Source organism: Stegastes partitus, unplaced genomic scaffold (genome assembly GCF_000690725.1).
Source record: "Stegastes partitus isolate 25-593 unplaced genomic scaffold, Stegastes_partitus-1.0.2 Scaffold129, whole genome shotgun sequence".
Taxonomy (NCBI): domain Eukaryota; kingdom Metazoa; phylum Chordata; class Actinopteri; family Pomacentridae; genus Stegastes; species Stegastes partitus.
Genome location: NW_007577860.1, coordinates 125,346 through 146,734, shown reverse-complemented (window position 1 = coordinate 146,734; position 21,389 = coordinate 125,346). Strand labels below are relative to the sequence as shown.

At 44.5% G+C, this 21,389-nt stretch overlaps 1 protein-coding gene across 1 annotated transcript in view; it reads right to left on the bottom strand.

Moving 5' to 3' along the window:
- tulp4a (TUB like protein 4a) overlaps nt 1–21,389 on the bottom strand; it is a 31,866-nt gene that overhangs the window by 8,732 nt on the left and 1,745 nt on the right. The window contains exons 2-8 of the mRNA XM_008278645.1: nt 8,307–8,435; nt 6,765–6,926; nt 6,053–6,233; nt 2,152–2,259; nt 1,775–1,941; nt 765–989; nt 208–442 (exon numbers count right to left, since the gene is read on the bottom strand). Coding sequence (XP_008276867.1) covers nt 208–442; nt 765–989; nt 1,775–1,941; nt 2,152–2,259; nt 6,053–6,233; nt 6,765–6,926; nt 8,307–8,435 — 1,207 coding nt within the window. The remainder of the gene's footprint in view (nt 1–207; nt 443–764; nt 990–1,774; nt 1,942–2,151; nt 2,260–6,052; nt 6,234–6,764; nt 6,927–8,306; nt 8,436–21,389) is intronic.

Below are 21,389 nucleotides of genomic sequence, written 5' to 3'. Positions count from 1 at the left end.
CTCAATATGGACACGAATGTGAGAGAAATGCTTGTTGTACGAGTCTAACTTGTTGGTACTTTACTCGTTTAATTGTTTCAGCATCTACACCAAAATGTTGTCACTAGGTTGACCAGATAACCTCAAAGCATTCCAGGTCTTCTTTGTAAAGTTATATGTTTTCTTTAGGTTATAAAGTTCTGTTGATATAAAGAAACCCAGTCCCACCTGTTTTCCCGTCTGTCTTGGGGTCCATAATGACAAACTCTGGCCGCAGTTTGCTTATCCGTCGGCCCTTGAGGATCGGCACCAGACCTCCGAGGTACTCCAGGTACAGAGTATAGCAGGGTCCCCCCACCTCAGGGTTGTCCTCCGTACGCTTCATGGTGCAGTGCAGACGTTCGTTTCCGGCTGTCGGGTAGCTCACAAAATCACGCATGTTGTTTGGGTCGGGGATGGGAGGCTAGAAAAGAACAGTGAAGCTTAAAACCGGCACATCAATGCAACAGCATGTGATTCTAATCTAGTAGACTTTCAGGAAACAGCTCCTTGTGTGTGCACTGACAATACACCCAGTGTTGGGACTCAGCCCTTGCTGGTTCTGTAAATGGCAAACGAAGTGTGTGGTCCGATCCACAGAACACTGGTCCAGCAGCTCCTGTGCACATTTGTGCTTGTGTACTTCACTGGTGTGCACCAGGCAGACATCATGTAAATGTCGTGGAGGCCATTCACAATTATTTTTATGGTTGTAATGGACCTAAATCCCTCCTGCCCCTCGGTACCTTGATGGTGGGGACAAAAGCGGCAGTGACGTAAGAACAGAGGCGTGAAGGCATGGTGAGCTTGGCGACATCTTTCTCCTCCTTTACTGCGGTGGCGATGCCCTGCTGGCAGAGCAGCTGCAGGGTGGCGACACGGTGCTCCACTCGAACAACGTAGAGCGCCGGGCCCGACGCCAGGAACAGGCGAGAGTCCCGGTGACCCCAGCAGAGCGTAGTGATGGGGCGCTGCAGCGTGAAGAGCAGGACACATTGAGAAAGTACACCACGTCTTTGAACAAGGTTAATGTCAAGGATGGAAGACAGATGAAAGTTCAGGTGTGGGGCTCTCTTAAACTTTGCAGCTTTGTTGGGGGTCAAGTCTTTGAATTAACTGTGAGAACAACTTTCTCCTTCAATAACGTTTACAAAGAAGTTCCTCCATGCCTACAGAAGACTGTTCAGTCGACTTGGTCATGGTGCTTCCTCAAACAAAATGCATTTAGTCTTCATTTGAATGTTCTTGTAAAGTTTGAAATGTGACATAAAAGACAGTTTGACATAATTTTCTGTTTGGAACTGTGCTGGTGTGATTCAGTTCGTCTGAATGAATTCTGTGACTTCTTTACAGACACTAGACAGCAGCGTTGGCAAAATTAACTTCAACATACCATTTAAATTAGTCTCTGTTATTACTTTATAGAGCCTAATTCATTAATTAAATGTGGTTTATTGTTGTTGTTTTTCTTTTATGTCTTTATATTGAAAACCCCGTGAGCTTTTGAATTGCCCCGAGGGGATAAATAAAGTTATCTGAATTGAATTAATGTCACATTAGATTACCATTAGAAACGCTGCAGAACCTAACAACAGAATAAACGTTTCCTAGGATGACAGCCAGCTGGTAGGTTTGCTCCAGCCATGGAGGAAGGAGAACAACATTAAGTACCTATAATATGTGAGCACACCTCAGTAACCTAACTGCTGTGGCTACTTGTTTACTGAGAGTCCCTGTAGTGGCTGAAGGTGATCACCTGTGCCGGCGTGTCCAGTGAGTAGATGTGTTCACCCCGCACGTTGTAGAACTTGACAACTGCGTTCCTGGTGGGTGGAGGACAGGAGGTGTCAGGGGAAAGGACTATCCTCTCCATCCCTGCAACCGCAAGCAGATCCCCCTGCGAGCACCACTGGACCACCACATCTACAGCACAGGACACAGAAGAAAGAGTCCTCACCACGTTAGGAACATGAGCACATGCAGCCAGCGCAGACAACACGGAGACATTCCTTCAGACACAATATAGAAAAACATGTAAACAAGTGAGTGGGAGAAGCAATTAAATAAAGAGAGAGACAAAGCTGCTGGGACACGTCGGCATCAGTGAGATTGATGATGAGTCGACCCACACACCTTTCAGACCAGTGTGGATGAGGGTGGGGGAGAGGTCATCGTAGTTGTTCATCAGGCTGATGTCTCCGGAGGTGAAGCTGACTGTCAGCAGTGGTTTCTGGCTGTGCACTGAAGGAGACACAGGACAACACAACGTCTCAGACAGGCAGTGTGGAGGAAACAGAGTGAGGGCAGTTTAAAACACGGACATGGTATCAGCTGTGGACTGTTACACCTATGAACACAACTATCGCTTGCTTGTTTTTAAATTTAAAGCAATGCATGACTGACATCAATAGGTGGCTTTCCACTGCAGGAACTGCAGCTAGTTGTATGGTGGCCCAGCCTTTCTCCTCCACCGCAACGACAACAGAACGGCTGAAAGAAGCGATTAGGGGGCTTCTCCTGTAGATGTTTGTGGTATCTCATATCTGGCCTGAGTTCCTGCCCTGGAGAAGAGCCTAGTGAGTGTCTATACAGGGAGGACTGGTGCAATACCTACACACACCTGTGCACTCAATAGTCCAAGTACAGTTCAGACTAACATCACATAGGGCTGTGGCTGGAATAACACATCAGTCGACAGAATTTTGAAGATTAATTGAGTCTTTTTTTTTTTTTTGTAAGTTATTTTTTTGACCTTTTTGCCTTTATTTGATAGTGCAGTGAGAGAGAGAGACAGGAAAGTGGGGGAGAAGAATGGGGGAAGGACTTGTGAAAAAGGGCCATGAGTGGGATTCAAACTCATGACCCAATTAATTGAGTCTTCAATGTCATCTTCTTAAAGAACACCACCTTTGGTGTATTGGTACGTAGACGGTTAAGTAACAAAACCCTTCACATCATCGCACCACAGACTTGTGCAAAACTGGCCATCAATGCGCTGGACGGCCAGTTTACTGTATTTTACTATAACTAACACATCTTTACAACCAACCGTACAATTCCCCTGAAAAGATCCTTGAATCTCTCCTTTCACACATTCCAGTAATGACCCAAATACCAACACAAACAAAACATCCACCTCTGCTTTTGACTTTCAGCCCAGTAACAGTTACTACATCCCTGTAGCAGGCAGTTTAAAAGCAGAGCTGCATGAGACCAGACGTGTGATGCTGCTATAAATGCAGCGTGTTGCGCCGTGCAGTGCGGTGATAACGGGTCATCATCATGCATCACCAGAAAGAGATGTGGCACGCAGAGGAAGAGGTGAAGTGGCCCGGTGTCTCAGTCTGATCGCTGATCTGAATGATCATTTCTATCAAAGTCAGTCAGTTCTTACTGACTGGTTGACATCAGTCAGAACATAAACATGTCAGTGTCAGGCTACGAGGTTCATCAGCACTAATCAGCCGCAGTGTCTGTTTTCAGGATCAAAATAATCCATCATTTCTCTTCGTATGTCGAGCAAACAAGCGAAACATTCCCTGATTCCAAATGGTAGGATTTACTACGTTTCTGATAGTGAAGTGATTATTTTTAGGGGTTTGGGCCACAGGTGGGTCAAAAACAGTCTGATCATGCAACCTCTGGCTCTTGTACATTACAATGGGCATTTTTTGTTTTTACTATTTTCTTTTTTTATAGACAAAATTATTAATTATTAAACAATTAGTTGTATCCCCAAAGTAAACCCTAAATCTGCCCAAGTACCAGCAGGAATGTAGCACCAGCCTTTATTAATACTGTTCAAGTGATTTAGGAGCACCAGTAAACCCCAGTAGGAATATAACGATGGCAAAGACAGCCATTACACTTTGAGGTGTAAAGAGGAGCGTGGCCTTGAGAGATAATTTCTATCAGGGCCAATCAATTCCTATTGACTGGTTTAATTAGTGAGTTAGAGCATAATCAGTGTTCCAGCTAAGGCAAGCACTTTTCAGCTTTACCACTTGGTCTGTGGTGAAGGGAGGAGGACAGTCCCTCACCAACACAGCCTCAGCAACTGGGAGTAATTAAGGAGAGAAAAGGAGGCAAAAAAACACAACAGGAACCAATAAAAGTGAGCTCATTGCGTGGGCTGGTGTGCACCGTGGAAGCAGCAGGAGGGGATAACCAGATGCAACTAACCCTTGTGAGACAGCTTACATCCCAGTGAACCAGACACTCGTCGTCTAAAGTGGGAAAGAGTTGAAAAGTTTCCATTTCTGAAGCTTCATTAAATGGTTAGCGTCACAAAGTTAGCCTGTGAGATCATGAAGTTAGCTTTCTAAATACTTCAGTCCAACAGTACGTTCTGCTCCAACTAACATGTGCTCTGACAGGCAAAATCACTTGACAAAAAGCAACACACACAGTTTGGATCATCACTGTGCACACACTGGAGAGGATAACCTGTCACCATGATGCCTGTGTCTAGCCAAAAACATGAAGCACTGTTTATAGGTATGAACAGGTAGACAGCTGTATGTGTGCATTATATTATTATATTATCCATAAAACCCCTCTGCTGCCAGGGACACACATCCCCACTGCTACTCTACTTTTACATCATGTTCATACTGGATGTGTATTACTTGTAATTTTCACCTGCCTGCCTGCCAGAGCAGCTACACTTCCAACTCAATCATCTTAACTGAGGCTGTTTTTTGGGGCTACCTTTAGTGTCGGACTGTGTTTAGGTCTACGAGCTCTGTCAGTGTGCTTCTGAGTGCACGGCAGCGCTGTTGTTGAACCTGAATGGATGCAGTGGAGCTGCTGCACGAGAACTTCAGCTGCTGCCGTCGTGCTTCTTCCACCTCGTGGTCAATACAGACGGTTTGTTATTGCAGCTGCTGTGCTAACAAATCATCTCCATACAGTGCAGAGAACGTAGCAGAGCATCGACCGATCACATGACAACTACCTCATGTTTGTATGGAGGCTGAACTGACTGCACTGAGCTTTGGATGGTGTCGGTCGAATGATTGTAATAAACATTCAGACTGATTTAGCTTGGTTAAAGATTACAGCTACCTGACAAGTTCATACATGAAGACAACTGATAGATCTGAACATTTTTGTCAACCAGTCCTGCCAGGTAGTAACGCACGATAGCTGAGATGATCTGATATCAGTCCTATAACCTGGGGACAGGTGTGTGACCAAAAACCCTGCAGTGAAAGAGTGAAATAAGGAGTTCCAGTTTCAGATTTGCCCCAGTTGCAGCCAAGTAATTTTATCCACATGGGCTGTTCTCCATGTGCAGACTTCTCTAGGAGCAGAGCTCGTTTAGATGTCGATACCACAGTCAATCAGGTTTATTTAATTATGGTAGGCCAAAACTGGGATCGCTGTTGGTATTAGTTTAATTTTACAGCCCTAGCGCTGAGTTAGCCTTTGGGGTTGAATGCAGCGGGCTACTTTTTCTTCGTTACTGACTCAGTCGGTATCTCCCAGCCTGTCGCCGCCCTCTGATCATCAGCATGTGTGTCTGAGTCGGACCTCTTCACCAGCATCCTCTTTTCTCTTTCACTTAGTTTTTTATATAGTCAGCTATAAACTGTTCCACTGAAATGCGGTCATAGCTAAATGGATTGTTTCACAAGTCAGGAAGGAGAGAACGACTGAGCCAGGGACAAACAAATGCACTATTTTCAACCACAGTGGCTAATGCAGTAGCTACCTGAGCCAACCAGTGTCTCCAAAACATCCTAATGATCATCATACACTCGCACCAATCTGTGATGTTTTGACTCGCACACAGAAAATGGACCATTCTGTGAGCATTCTGTGAGCATTATGGTGGCAGTCTGGAGCCCTGGTAGAAAGAGAGCTGTGACTTTCCACAAGGGTCCCTGGCCAGAGATTAACCAAGTACACTGCATTTATATGGCACGTAACCTCGTATGTAGGCCACCAGAAAGTCCCCGGAGAGACTGAGGGGGCGTGGACAGGTCCCTGTTCAGAGCTTTGTGTTCAGGTCACACCCTGAGCAGCATACCTTGTGGTGGGGAGTACTCGTCAGAGTCCGTGTCACTCTCACTGCTGTCCTCCACCAGGAAGCTGGGGTAGTTCCAGGACATGCTGACAATACCATCCGACTCATGCAGCAGTATGTGGGCCAACATGCGCCCATGGCAGTCCATCACTATGACCTGACCGTCTGCAGTACCAAACAACACCTGCAAAAGAAACAGTCACAGCTTACTGGAGAAAAAAGACATGAGAATTAATAGGGACACAGACACAAGGACATGTGAAAGCGCTTTATAAATAAACCTATTATTGTTATTATTATTATTATAAAAAAAAGGGAGGCACACTTAGAAAAAGAAAAGGAGACAACAAAGAAGGAAAGCCATGAGAAATGCAGATCACAAATGAAAAACTTGGAGAAATAGACATAAATGGGTTGCATGCAGTGACCCAGGACAGAGACATGTATACGGACTGAAAGCCTGATGATGTCCAACCTGAGCTGACAATTTAGCAGCATGAAAGCAAAAACACAGCCCAACCAAACCAGCGAGACGCTGCAGACAGCCAACGCTTGCTGTCACTCACACATCTCTCAGGGCCTTTCTCTACCTTCTGAATGACAAGTGTACAGACTCAAAGTGGCAAATGAAAGCCTAAAATCTCTACATGTATTAGCACTCAAAGGCTGGCGTAGCGCTCGGGGGAAATGTCCAATCCTTCAAAATGTGTGTTACCTGTTGGTCATCGGGAGTCCAGATGCCACAGGTTATCTGGCTTTCCAGGTTGATCTCGGAGGACCAGTGCCTCTGGCCGCTGACGGAGCCCACCAAGACGAAGCCATCACGATAGGAGATAAGAGCCTGGGTGCCATCATGGGACCAGGTGAAGTCGCTCACCTGCAGTGCACAAGACATGTTACTGAAGAATGAAGTGTTGTCAGTGTCAGGCTGCTCGGTTTACTGACACGAATCAGAAACACTTCCACACAACTCAGCTGAGATGTACAGAACCAGATGTTGACCTACTGTCGGTTCACAGCGAAAAACAAAGTTATTTGACTGATCGAGCCTTTTAAGTAATCAATCAATCAATCAATCAATCAATCAATGATTTTAATGTCATTTTTGAAGTAAAAAATATTCCACAATGTCACACGTCTTTGTCAGTGACATCATGTGATGTCAGAGTGACTGTCTGCAGGTTTTAACTGTAGGCTGGATTAAAACAAATGAACATGCTCCCTCAGGCTTTAAGAACTATAAAAGGACATCGTCTGAAAGTTTTCTCCTTCATAGACCAAATGATGAATTATTAAACAGATCATTTGTGACAGCCTGAAAGTAAGCAACCTAAAACTAACTATATGCAAGAATGAGAAAGTGCTCCTTAATAACAGCGTTCAGGTGTTTGAGGTGACTCAGTGCTCGCCAGCAGCAGGAATAACAACAGTAATAATAATAATTATAATAGCTGAGACAGTGGTTTAGCTGTGGAGATGGACACGGGCTCTTGGAGCTATTTGTAAGACATTTACATTCATCCGTCTTCTTTAAATTCTTTGGTTTTCCAGGTACTGTCAGAATTTGCCAGAATACGGTGAATTAAAACACCCGCCATCCTGCAGACCGTTCACAGTGAAAGTATCTCCACTGCCTGATGACTGCCTCCGGGCTCGTCGGTATAAATTTAAACACTTAGGTGTAATAAAGCCTTAACCTCCAGGGGAAAAAAGCAGGCGTTGCTGTGAAAAACAGAGGCCACGATAAAATGACGATATTGTTCCGACTGTCATCTAGAGACTAAATTGATCGCAGAAGATAAGAAGCTGTCAGGATCTGTCAAACTGGGCTCGGCAGATGACAGTGACTGACTGATCGGGCCTACACATCAGCCATGTTTGATCCGCCTCGTGTTAAATCAGCAAGTGGAAGGTCAGGAGAACGACAGAAAACCCTCTGACTGGTTTCTCAGCTAAGAAATGTTGGAGTTAAATCGCTCAGTCGGTCACCAAACGGTGGGAATGTGCAAGAACTATTGTTAACTTAAGAACGTTTTTGTAAATGACTGTTAGGTTTAAACATATAATATCTGCTGCTGCTGCTCGTTTTGCTCCCACTAACGTTCTGTGCAGAGCGTCTACGAGCTATTTATACACACTGCATTATATTTTCATGAATGCCATTTTTATTTCTGTACATTCTGTGTCGGTGCAAGTACATGAGTAAAAACACCCTTTAAGTCATTGTCTTGCCTTCTGTGCACTTCCTGCCTCTTACCTGAGCTCCACGGTCATTGACCAGCTCCACAGACCAGCGACCCTCATACTGGATCCAAACAAAAATCCCTCCATCGGTGTCACAGGTGGCCAGTTTCTGGAAGGGCTCGTTCCACCGCACCAGCACCACCTGTAGGTGGGGGTAGGGACAAAAATGATTAGACAGACTATCTGGGTCCTTTTGACAGCCATTACTCAGTGGGAGAGAATAGAATAGAATAGAATACAATGCTTTTATCGTCATCATACACAAAGTGCAACGACATTAAAAACAAGTAAATGAACTAATTCTAGACGGTGCTGTGTGAGCTTCCATGTGGCCTTCCAGCTCTGTGTCCTCCTACCTACAACAGATAATGTGAGATAATCAAGAACAAAGAGCCTCGTCAAAGTGCCCTTGATTACGCACGGAGCTCTGGCCTGCACACGCTTTCTGAGACTCACTCTGAACGCATCAGCTGAACGCCGAAAATTCAGAAAGTCACATCCAAGTTCCCACATTTCAATGAGCTAAATTTAGCATCAAGCTCGATGGAAATAAATCACAAAGTGGGTTAACCTCATTCTGAAAAAGTCACGGAGGAGTGAATCTTCTACATTTTACAGATGATGAGAATCAGTTCCACCATCACCTGTCTGACTGTTTTCTATCCGTGTCATTTTAAACATGGAAATGTCCAACTTGTCCTGCTTGTTTGAAACTTGACGCTGCGATTAGCAAGCAGCTGGTTTTATGTATGTTTCAATGCACACATTATTATTCTGTTCTTATTTGATGCATTTCATTTGTTCAGATATGTGTTTTGCAGCATAACATCACAGAAAGACAAAGCAGCAGTAAGAGGGGGGAAGTGAAGGGATCGGTTAAGTGCATTAGCATCCCTACAGAAGACACCATACTGTGGTTTAAAGCGTCGCCTCATACAGTAGAGTGTAACGGCAAAGAGGAATGGATGTCTGTGTTTATCCTGAGGTCACTGGATGTACAGATGGATCCTCACTGGCAAAAGGCAGGAGCTCCAGAGGAGGAGGGCATTAAAACTGCCACAGAGATGCATTTGATCAAACTGCATGTAAGCAGCTCCTTGGTCAGTGTCACCCATTAGAGTCTGGATCCAGCCCCCTCCTCTCTGTCTGGTCCTCTGTAGCGTGACTCAGCCTCCTCCCAGAGGAATAATCCTAAGAAGGGAGCAGCTCTGCTCTCACTGAGGGAAGCACGTGGGCTGAACACGCTCAAACACACAACACAGGGCAGGTTTTAGTGGGGCTTACACTCTTACAGTGCAAGTCCAATAGATCAGGGGCTGAGGGCTGGATAAGCCAGCCAGTCCTGCTCTTTTTTCCCCAAACAGCAACATCTCCTCTTTACCCTTGCACAACACACTCACTAATCTGTCCAGGACACAGGTGTCACTAGCTGTGTGTTCATGAGATGGTCTGGATTCCCTCTGAGAAGAGACGGGTCCAGAAAAACTGTGGAAACCAAACCTCATCAGTCCATCTTACAACAATATCTTCACACACTAATGCTGTTTGCTTAGTTAAAGGTGGCATTAGCAAACAGAATAGAACAGAATAGAATAGAATAGAATAGACTTTATTTATCCCAGACATGAGAAATTTACACGCCACCGCAGCATCCAGAATATCGAAGGTACAAGAAAATAACAATAATTAAGTAATAAGCATCCCGGTATCTGCACACAGCAGGTCCAAGGCCCGACCGTCCACATGCTGGCTGAATGTGGGGAGAGCAGTAGAGAGCGATGTGTGGTTAAAGTCTCCTGAGATGGAGACCAGAGACTGAGGGTGTGATGTTTGCAGAAACCATCTCATTTAAGAATTGTTGTACATAAAGAGAACATTCTCTACCAGAACTGATTAAAATGTTCAGGACGCTACTCTGTCAGCTAAGTCATAGGAAAAGTGATTTTGTTTTGAATAATATCTACTGATAAGCTGATGAAGCGGGGACAGATAGCAGCAGAACTACGTCATACATGCACAGCCACACATGTCATGAGCGGGCATCGTCTCTAACCAAACCGATAACCGGTTCAGCTCAGCACACGGCTGACATGTCACACTATCGCTTTGCAATGCGCTCTCTAAAGCAGAATCTGTCTTTATTAAATAAACTAAAGGAAAAAACTTGGGAGCAAAGGTGATAAATAGCAATGCTGAAGCGACTCAAGTCACCAATCATTTTTATTCAGCAATTCCCTGTTTGTCACTGTCGTCTGTATTATTAAATAGTTCTCCCAGGTGAACCTGAAGTCATCTGTGTCACACAAACATGTTTATGTGAACACACAATGTGTAGCCCTCAAGCATAATGAGTGTACAGACACATTAATCACTCCACTCAGCAGTGGGTTGTCCTGTGAGCCAGATTTAGTGTGTTTTCAGTCCCTCATCTAGTGGTATATATCCTAATGTTGCTCTATACGTGTGTCTCAGCTGGCAAGCCGCAGGGAAGAGGACGCAATGAGAACCAGTCCAATGCAGGTCTCCAGCAAAGGTCTCTATGTCATTCTGAGTTGACCATATTCACGGACCATTAAAAACAGCCTGCCATCTATCATTCAGGCACAGCAATCACTCATGCAGCAGCACTCACTGGGTGCAAAGCTAACAGGCTTCTGCAGCAGTGTTGTCAAAGATAACAAATTTCCATGCACAAGGATCTCATTGGGGGAACACAAATCCTTGTTGTTGCTCCGTCCGTGGACTGTCTGCAACCTCGGATGATCAAAACCGATTTTCCGGATGGTATTATACAACAAAATTCAACCGGTTGCATTGAGGATTTAGATTAGGTATGAGCTCAGGTTGCATAATTCTAACCTCATTCATACACGAACAAAAACAGGGTCAAAAGAAAAACCCCTGCAGAACAAATCAGCATACAGTTTACACATGTTGTGTCTCACGTGTACGCACTTAGCTGCAGCCCCACAGAGGTGAGAATAAACTGTGTATGTCAGTAAATTTAGCTCTGTGTGGGGATTAGTGTGAGCTGGTCAGGCATCCTGCGAGGGGGACAGCTGAGCACCTCGCTGTGACGCAGCAACCCGGGAGATCACACGTCACATGGAGACGGACAGGAAGAGGGCGAGAAGCCACAGGGCAGCGAGGGGCCAGAGGATCACAACACACACACACAAGCACACACACACACACACAGGCACACACAGGCACACACAGGCACACACACACAGGCACACACACACACACACACACACACACACACACACGCATACAAACTTCTTCTGAAAGAGCAAAATATTGATGAAGAGTTCTTTTGAATTGTCACACGCTGAATGGCCAAACAGAAAATGATTAATGTGCTCAACCACCTATTTAAAGAACTTGGGAATGAAATTCAACACAACACAAATGCATAAAACTACACACAGGCTTGACTGTAGCTCGGCAAGCATCACCTCATCCTAACCAATACTGGGTCAGGAAAAAAAAAACGTTTTCAGGTCCTTAGATTTTGCACGTGGTCACCGACAACCTCTGCTTGGGAACTTGGCACCTTCTTCACTCCTGCGGTGTTTTGCTGTTGTCATTCCAGCCCTGACCTCTTGCTGGGGCTTAACAAGCGTCTCTACAGAAGCACAGCGTGAGCAGCAGCAGCTCTGGTCCTCTCTGTGTTTACATGGGAGGCGTTCAGGCACAGCATTGATCTGTACGTCAGCTGTTTTGGAAGTGCACAAAGCGCGCTTTACTAGAAGTGAGGGTGTAGACCGCTGGATTGATTAAAACAGGAGAGTGTCAGTTCCATCAGATACATGGAGACAGACAGGATAAGGGTGAGATGATACCACTGACAGACATGGTTGAAACTACATCTATGTAGACACACTAATGGCTGTAAAATGTGTCATGCTCCAGAGTGTCTACACAGATCTCCTGCATCCTTTCTTATTTTGCATAGCTCAGTCATTGTGTATTGGGTCTGAGCGCTGAATGCTACACCTGAATGCCTCCTGTGCACACACAGATGGTGCATTGGAGCTGCTGCTCTGCTAGCAAGCTGTTCACCCTACACATTCTGTGTAGACACAGTTGTCAGAACTGGGCACAGAGCTGACCCTTGCAACTTGACTGAGAAGACCAAATCAAATCAAGGGACAGCTTTGGGTTGCACTGGAGTCAGCAGAACTGAGAGGACGCCGTGACAGTGCAGTGTCACAGTGGCGCGATGGCGAGGACGACTTCATGACAACACTGGTCCGTGGAACAACTTTATTTTTGAACAGAATTTTCAAGGAAAGGTTCGTCTTGGACATAAGCAAACAAAAGCAAAAAATAACACAATTCTAGAGATTAGCTTAGCTCCACTTCTGTCTGTTTGTTGTCCTCGATGTAAAATTGAATTTGCAGCACGTCGATAACAACCACATAAAATGTAATAGTAGTTATAAAAGGTTATTTAATTATGTTGTTATCTCGACCACACAGCTATGCCAGCTATAGTTTCAGGTGCTGAGATTTCCTGAGTGTCGAGTCAATAATCATCAGGAGGTCAAAACGACCTGGTCGACGATGAAACCAGGCACACAACGAGCAGCAAGGAGACGCTTCCCTTTCCCTCCACAAACTCTTCCACCTCTTCTCATTCTGGGGTGCTGACATTACTTTGAATCTGACGCAAAACTCAATTTAAAAAAAACGCTGTGCTGATACAAAACCACGGAGGTCTGGATGAGCAAAGTGGGGCAACAGGAGCTTCTGGAGGAAGTACAATCTGAGATGTTTATGAGTACTGTGATAAAACCTTAATCAATATTAATACCTGATAACAGCATTAATGTTGGAGATGACAGCTTGTATCAGCAGGTAAACTGTGAGCTGTCTTGTTGATTTTGTTTTTAAAAGCTGATAAAACAAGTGTGTTAAGAATCAGTATGATGACCAACAACAGCGATGATTCAACATTTCATATGCACATCGTCTGGTAATAATGAGTGAACGGGTAACAAGGTACCGTCTTAATAATACGCACACATCCATCCATCCATCATCTCTACACCTTCATCCTCACTAGGGTCATGGGGGGCGGAGCCTATCCCGCTGACTCAGGGTGAAGGCAGGTTCACCTGGACAGGTAACCAGTCTATCACAGGGCTACACTTAGAGACAGACAACCAAGCACACTCACATTCACACCTACGGACAATTTACAATCACCAATTAACCTCAGCATGTTTCTGGACTGTGGGAGGAAGCCGGAGAACCCGGAGAGAACCCACGCTGCACGGGGAGAACATGGAGACTCCACGCAGGAAGATCCCGGGTGTCCTCACCGGGATGTGAACCTTCTAGCTGCGAGGCGACGGTGCTAACCACCGCCCCACTGTGCAGCCCATAGCTTTCTGAAGTATAACAGAACATATAAAGTGAAATGCACAGTCTGTAAAGTCCTTCCACCTGTTTGCTATGTTGAATGGAAAGATGAGACTTTCTTTTCTGGCTAATAGTACAACTGTAAACAAAATGAACTCAGTGAGCAGATCTGCATGTCTGATCCCTGACTACAAAAATGGCTCATAGCAAAAAGAACCTGTGGTGTCCAGTCCACACTGTCCTTCTTGGAAAATCTGTAGTGAGCAGACACCTGGACCTGAGGAGGCAGCCGAGCCCAAGTGTTATGCAACTTGTCCTCTCCAAGGGTTGATTAGCACCTTAAAGCCACTTCCACTAAGCACACTTCTTGAGACCATTTTAATGCAGGGATCATGTACTCGTCAAACCTGAGCAGTGCTTCCAACGGTAAAGATCAGTTAAGGAGAGCAGAGGACGGCAGGGTAGCGTCCAGCACAGGGAAGAAGATTATGAAAGAAGTGAGAGGAGGATGGAGAGCTGTGGTGCACAGGAAGGAACTAATTAGACAGTGTGACAGGACCAGGAATGACAGGATACTGTCTGAACACAGGTAGCGATGCAAGACGAGGTGAATGACAGCCTGTTCTGCAGGAAAGATGATTCTTCACTCAGCCTGTCGTGCATTCCTTCGTTATGGTCCTCGTCAAGTCTTAGCAGATGAGTTCGTTGCAGAGCATCACAGGGGACATGCAGGACTCTGCTCTTCCTCTCTGCCTGTTTGGAAGTGCTGTGCAGGTTCAGTGCTGGTTCTTGCACATGGCCACTGCTGGATATATGGACTGGTTTATTTATGAAGCTTGGCCAGGAAGCAAATTTGAACGCATGAAAACATCCCAGAGCACAAGCGAGAGCTGACAGACGGTGTAGGATGGGATCCATGTGAAAGAGGTGGAGTTTCATCGACCACAGTCTGCAGTGTTAGGGAACACACCCCATGAAGTTCTAGCACTTGTGGAAGACAACAGGCTGAAACTAGAGGCACAACAAAACTACACAACCTCAGTGCTTTTGACAGAATAGTGAAATCTGAGCGTTACTTGAAAGTTGCTGTTTTAGTCGCACCAGTTTACTCACATGTTTACAGAGGAGACTTGAGATCTACACTGTGAATACCTTACAGTCGAATAAAGTTGTACAGGTACCAGAGAGCGGGCCATCTGATCAGACACAAAGCAATGTGTGGGTCAGTATTTACGCCACACAAGGCGGCTGCACTGTGAATTCATCCTGACAACGTGCTGAACACCAGCTTGGGCTCTGATGTGACACCTCTGTTGGACTAGGGCTACAGATATTTATTATTTTGCTTTATAATAGTGTCTGAATCTGTTTTCTGGGTTCCACCTTGGTGTGTATGAACGTATGTCAACTACTACACCAGCACAACAGCTTCAGCAGTGATTCAAAACTTTAACAGGTTTCACTGACAACCACCCATAAACAAAACAACATGGCACTGACCATTTAATCAGGATGCCTGTTTTAAGTAAGCAAAGTGATCACACACTCCCCCTTGAGATTGTCCTTTCATGTTCTACTTCCAGTTTCCATGCTTTAAAAACAAAAGTCACACCGTGGTTTCTGGCTGTGAACGGCCACCGTTAGGTTCTGTCATCCCCTCACTCCCTGCTCACTATACAGGGTCCACTACGTAGTGATCCATGTAGGGAGCACCTCGGACGCTACTCGAGCTATTCATCACTCACTGGCCATGATTTGTGCCGTAGCAGCGTGGTACCAACACATCACATTCACAGCTTATTTCATAGCTAAGAAACGGGTAAAATAAGATTTAATAAAACATAAACAGGAAACTACGAACATTTTACTGACACGCTCTCATTCGTCTTTCCATTTCCTGTCACGCAATGCATGATGGTCCATATTGCTGGTTAGTGACCACCAGCTACTTGTCACGGTGCATTGTGGGACATTTTGAGAGACTATACAGGTGTAACATTAGTAAGGTAGCATCCAGACAGCCCTACAGCATGATGAACACCCTGCAGAGCACTATGCAGGGTACAGGGCTGATGTCAGACACAACCTTAGTTATTATACTGCAGCAAGCATCCTAAAACCAGTGATGTTGCAGCATTAGCAGGACTATGCCAGGATCTAACTGTACACAGTATGTGACACATCTGGGTTGTGCAGCCTTTGTGTGAAAATCAAAAGAAACTGCTACATGCACGTATGCCACAATGTGGAATTTAAAACAATATATAACTGTTATTTATGGCCAGTGTCATTTAAAACAATCAGAACAGTGGTGCCCTGGTAGCTCAGCTGGATAAGCCGGTGCTCCATACACACAGTCCCTGATGCAGCGGTCGTGGGTTCGACTCCCACCCATTTGCTGCAGCCCATCAAAGAAAGTTTTGTTTTTTTGTATTCCCATTGTACACTTGAACATGGTAATCTAAATAAACGAAACATATGCAAATGCTAGACCGCATCGCTGCATCTACAGCTGCTCCTGCATAGCAAAGCACATAAGTATGATTCAACCATAAGACAAATATCACAGCCAGCAGATGACAGGATACTGACAGACAATTTGCCCAAAATCTCTGCTGTGGCCAACATTTCCTTGTCAACATGCTGACAGTCATTGTCAAGCCTGTCTTGGATGTTCAGCTCTCATGGAGAATGAATGGAGTCCTAGTGACTAGCTGCTCGCTCTGTTCAGCATCTGAATGCACTGTAACGGCAAAAAAAGCACCGGACTGTCAGAAGAAGCGTTGATCTATTCTGACGCACCTCCCAGAGGGACTATTCAGCAGCAGCACCACAAACACATAAAAAGATGTAAAACTTAGAGCTTTCATCTATTTTCGACTTTCAGTGTGGTGCTAAAGGTTAGCCACTCCGTTTAAACAACTGTTTAAAAATAGCAACAGGACATTTCAGGCCAATTTTTCCTTCAATACAACTTTTTCTTATTTGTCTGGTTGATTTATTTTTGGTCTAAAAAGAACTGGTCCACTCCCATAGTTGGTACACATTAAGGCTTCAATATATTAGTGAGAAAGAACGCAAATGTCCGTAATGTTTTAGTGCTGGACGGCGACAGCTAACCGTCGCTACATCGTACTGTGTTGGATGCTGTTTCTACGCCTGAATGCTTTTCATTTGATGACATTTTACATTCTATGAGAAAGAGACATCCATCTCCACGGCACATGAAGCTGGAGCTGTTCTCGTTTGGTCAGCTTGCCCTGTTGCTGGTGCTGTTTGAGAGTCAAGCCTCCTGAAGCAGCAGCGACGGTCGGAGGACTCCACCGTTATGACAAGTGCAACATATTCATAACTAACTTAAACCAACCAATAAGGCTAGCAGCACAGTTTAGAACTGCTTTAAGTAATCCTGCCTGTTGTTCTTTGTCAACACTGACGACATCGTCATCTGGTTTCAGTGAACTTTGCTTTATTGCTCAGCAGGAACTTCTCATGGTGGCTCTGAGCTGATGGACCTCTGCAGTGTGAGAAGAAAGTCAGAGGCTCTAGCTGTGCTTTAGGTCAACATGTGATATGATTTAATACACTGTACAAGACTCATTTAGAAACACAGCGTCTTCCCAGTTTAGCCCTACATGCATGTACATCTGCTAAACACCACCTGTTGGTCTGACAAAGTTCTCCAGTGAACTTCTCCACTGTCAGATAAATAAAGGCACATCATATCTTAGGTGGAACTTGGATTCTTTCATTTCTGCTTTAATGGTAAAAGCCATCGTACAGTTCACACATTGCTTTGACGCCCCTGAACCTCAGAACCCAGCAGCAGGTTTGCAGAGCTTTTTTTTTTCTTCTATTTAACAGAATCACACCAGTTAGCTGAGCAAGAAAAACAGAAACAATAACTGTATTTTCAACGAACCGGTCCTGGAACTAATGTTTAGTTATGTAGGTCTAAAAAACAACAAACTCTAAGCTTACATTTTCATTAAAATTATTTTGTTTCTAAATTCCAAAAATCAGTAATTGATCTGACCAGATTTAGTTAAAAACTAAAACTTATGAACTCCTCAGTCACAACCGACAGTCGCATGAAAACATTCTGAGACTCTTTGGTCTGAACTGCAGGCTGGATGGAAGCAGATTAAAAATGAAGCCAGTAAATATCTCGAGTATCAACAGTCATCAGTATCTGGCGGTGTCTGTGGGGACTTCTTCATGAAGCTCAAAGGTGCTGTGACTACATCAGAGCATGTGTCCTGGTGGAGTGTATGCTGCGCTTCTTCAATGTTTCATAGTTAAAGTTTGTGGTTGTGTCATCAAAACTGCGTCGACAGCAGTATGTACAAAGGTGTTCCTGTCTTTGTCTCAGTAGGTCCGGTGTAGTGTTGCATATGGACCCCCTTGAAAATGGACCCGGGGTCCATATTCCAGAGCAGAATATGGACCCCGGCTTAGGGTTGTTGTTATTCATTACCTGTTGAATTTTGTTGTCTATGTTCATATTTATTCATATTATTAAAAGTATTAGGGGGTCCATATTCTATATGGGGGGTCCATTTACAATCTTACACCGGCTTTCTCAGCGTGAGATCACTGCTCGTCTGAAACGTCCTCATCAGAACTGTGTGACTGAAGTGGCAGTGGATGGTCTGAATGATCTGCTCCTCTCATAAATGAATCAGTAGTTTGTTTAACTGTCACCAGAGAGCGAAGCAGGAGCAGGCGTACTCCTGGACCAGACACAGGTCCATGGCATTAGAACAGAACTGCTCCCAATGACCAGAGACTCGCGCTACGTCTTCACTCAAATCACTCTTTATCTGCCTTACAAACACACTCAGCCTGACTCTGTTTCACATGATATCAGACACAACACAGAAAGCAAACAGGGTACATATGTGCAGGTCACACTACCGCATCCTTCTCGGTTATATCGTGGACGGAACAGAAGAAATCTGATCTGCATTTCTTGTAAGAAAAACACTATACAAATACATTATTTTTTTGTCATTATTAATACGACACCGAATGGTTTGGGACAAATGCCTTAACAACACTGGTATGCTGCTCTAACAGTCTAAAACAGGTCAGAACATTTCCCCTAAACAACCAAGTTACATGACAAGTGTGGTGAACAGAACATAAAATGGTGTTCACGGTAAAAAACAACAAAAAAAGCTGCTGGAGGAGGCTGAACACAAAGATCACGGCAACACATATATAACGCTGCTCCTTTTGAAGCTTTGCCTTGTAATTATTTGTCACCATCATAGGAGGGAAATTAGACACACAGAGAGGACAAACCTTCATCTGGATGTTTTACAGGCCTTGGAAAAGCTTTTCATTATCTGATCAAGCTCATGACAGACTTCAGAATAAGTGCTACGGCAAGACAACAGCTGAGCGTCACCACAACACAGTGTACTTGTGGAGAATGCTTTTATTCCAAGTAGCTTGCAGCACCAACCTCTGGATTACTGCTGAACTCAAGCATAAATCAAACTTGGACTCCAGGCATTGGCAGCATCACATACTAAAGTAATAAAGTCCTCTATCCGTTTGCCCTGTCATTAACAGATGCCTGACAGCTTAAGATCCGGCTTTTACTTTACAACATTGCTCAGATTGGGCCAAGTCCAACAGACACATCCATTCAGAGTTGCTTACATTAGAACGATCCAGGACACTGGGGTCCATACATCAACAGGAATAATGGCCTGACTTAAGTGTGCTGGCATGAGTATCGATCTTGGCAGGACCCAACTTCCACAGGATGAGTTCATATTGCATTTCTGCGTGTGCTCGTTCATGACACGAGTTGAACTAATCTGCGTGAAAGGACAGTCGTCACCAGCAAAGACAAGCGTTCAATGACAACGCTGACGTTTAAAGGGCAGGACCGTGGAGGGATGCGACTGCATGTAGTGCTGAGTGAGCAGCTTTGGAAGACAAAGAAAGGTTAACCAAATGTATTGACGCTGCTCTTTCAAAAATAAGAAAAAGGTAAAAATGAAATGTTGGATTGAAGGAAGTTTTCTACCTGATCACAGACATATGTTGATACCCAGACAGGATTGGAGACGATATGCTGAGCTCCTTAGGGTCATTTCCTTTATGTCGTATATATAGCATCCTGCATTCTGTCCTCTCTTCATCAGAACTGTGATGAAAAACGCTGCGAGTGTGTGAACAGATCTGTCATAACTTGACAGAATTCATTAGGCAGTGTGATTTCACTGCTGTCACAAACCCCAAATTATGCACAGGCTAGACGAGTGATGGACTCCACGTTTCCCAAAGCATTTATTTATTGCTTTATATCAAATCAAGGGTGGAAGTGGAGAAGAGGACGTCTACTGTTTTCATTAGCGCTGCTGGATGAGGGCAGACAGGAAATGTGCATTTTTCACTATGTTGTTTCTGAGTTTTAATGTGAAAACCACCTCTGAGATGCTAAAATCAAACCGTTTTATTAACAGTGTTCAAGTAAAATCTGAGTCACAAAACTTGAATGGGGTAAATAATGGATGCAACTTAAGGGCATCACACAGAAACCCTCTGAATGCACAAACAGCACTGTGAGGACCAGAGGGACCTCCAGGGCTACCCCTAATGCTCAGCCAAATGTTATGTACAGACACTGAATCAGTTTGGATTCACAGGAAATCAAACAAACAAAAACGCCACAACTCCACAGGAAGCGGCAACACTGATGGACAGATTATCACCTACTCAGCTGGTCCCTGTGGTTTCTACATATGTCAGGCAGGATATCCAAAGCACGCCATCGTTTCAAGATGATGAAGGACATCCCCAGAAAAGGTGACATATGAACTCCGTAGGCTGTATTCACACGTTAAATACGGCTATGATCTGAAACAAGTGTGTAGCCTTACATTAGCCACTTAGCATGGCCCCTTACTCCAACGTCAGACATCCTCGATAAGTATGCGTGTTTAAGTGTGTGACGACTGGTTAACTAATGGGCTGAACTAATGACTAGTACGCTAAGAAAACGTTTGGTCATGGGCAGCACTAAGGTAAAGTATAAGTCTATTACAGTAAGAGCATCATCATGCTTTAATCACCAAACATGAATAACGAAGACAACGATGAAGGTGAATAAAGCGTGCTGTGCTGTAGTGAAGAGCAGCACAAAATTCATAGGTTTTTAAAAATGTTTATTATTCATTACTCAGCTGAATTGCCCTCTAAGAATAAAAATATTTTACCTCCAGAAAACACATGAGCTGCTGTGTTTTTATCAGTGGACAGCTGAAAGTGAAACCTACATGTTTTCACTCAAATTGGCAGATTTAACGCACAAAAGCAGCGTCATTCACTGTTTAAATCAGCCGTACGGAGTGGATGGAGTCAAATTCACCATGAAACATGAAACATGACGGTAAATTATAAGTCATTTAACGTTCTCCGCGTTGAATTCACCAAAATAAGAAAAGCGACATTTCAGCGCTTGGACCACGTTCAAGTGGGCAGAGATAAATGACATTTCTGCTGCGCTTCAGTCACTCTGTGGAGGGATTCATCCACTCTCCCCTCAGCTGCCGTATGGAATGCTGACACAGCACCCTGCTCCATCTGACCAGCAGCTACACCCACGAAAGGAGAAAATGCAACCTGTGTGCAATCCCCCCTCGTGCCAACACTGCTCTATATTGACAGGAATATTCTCTCACACACACACACACACACACACACACAC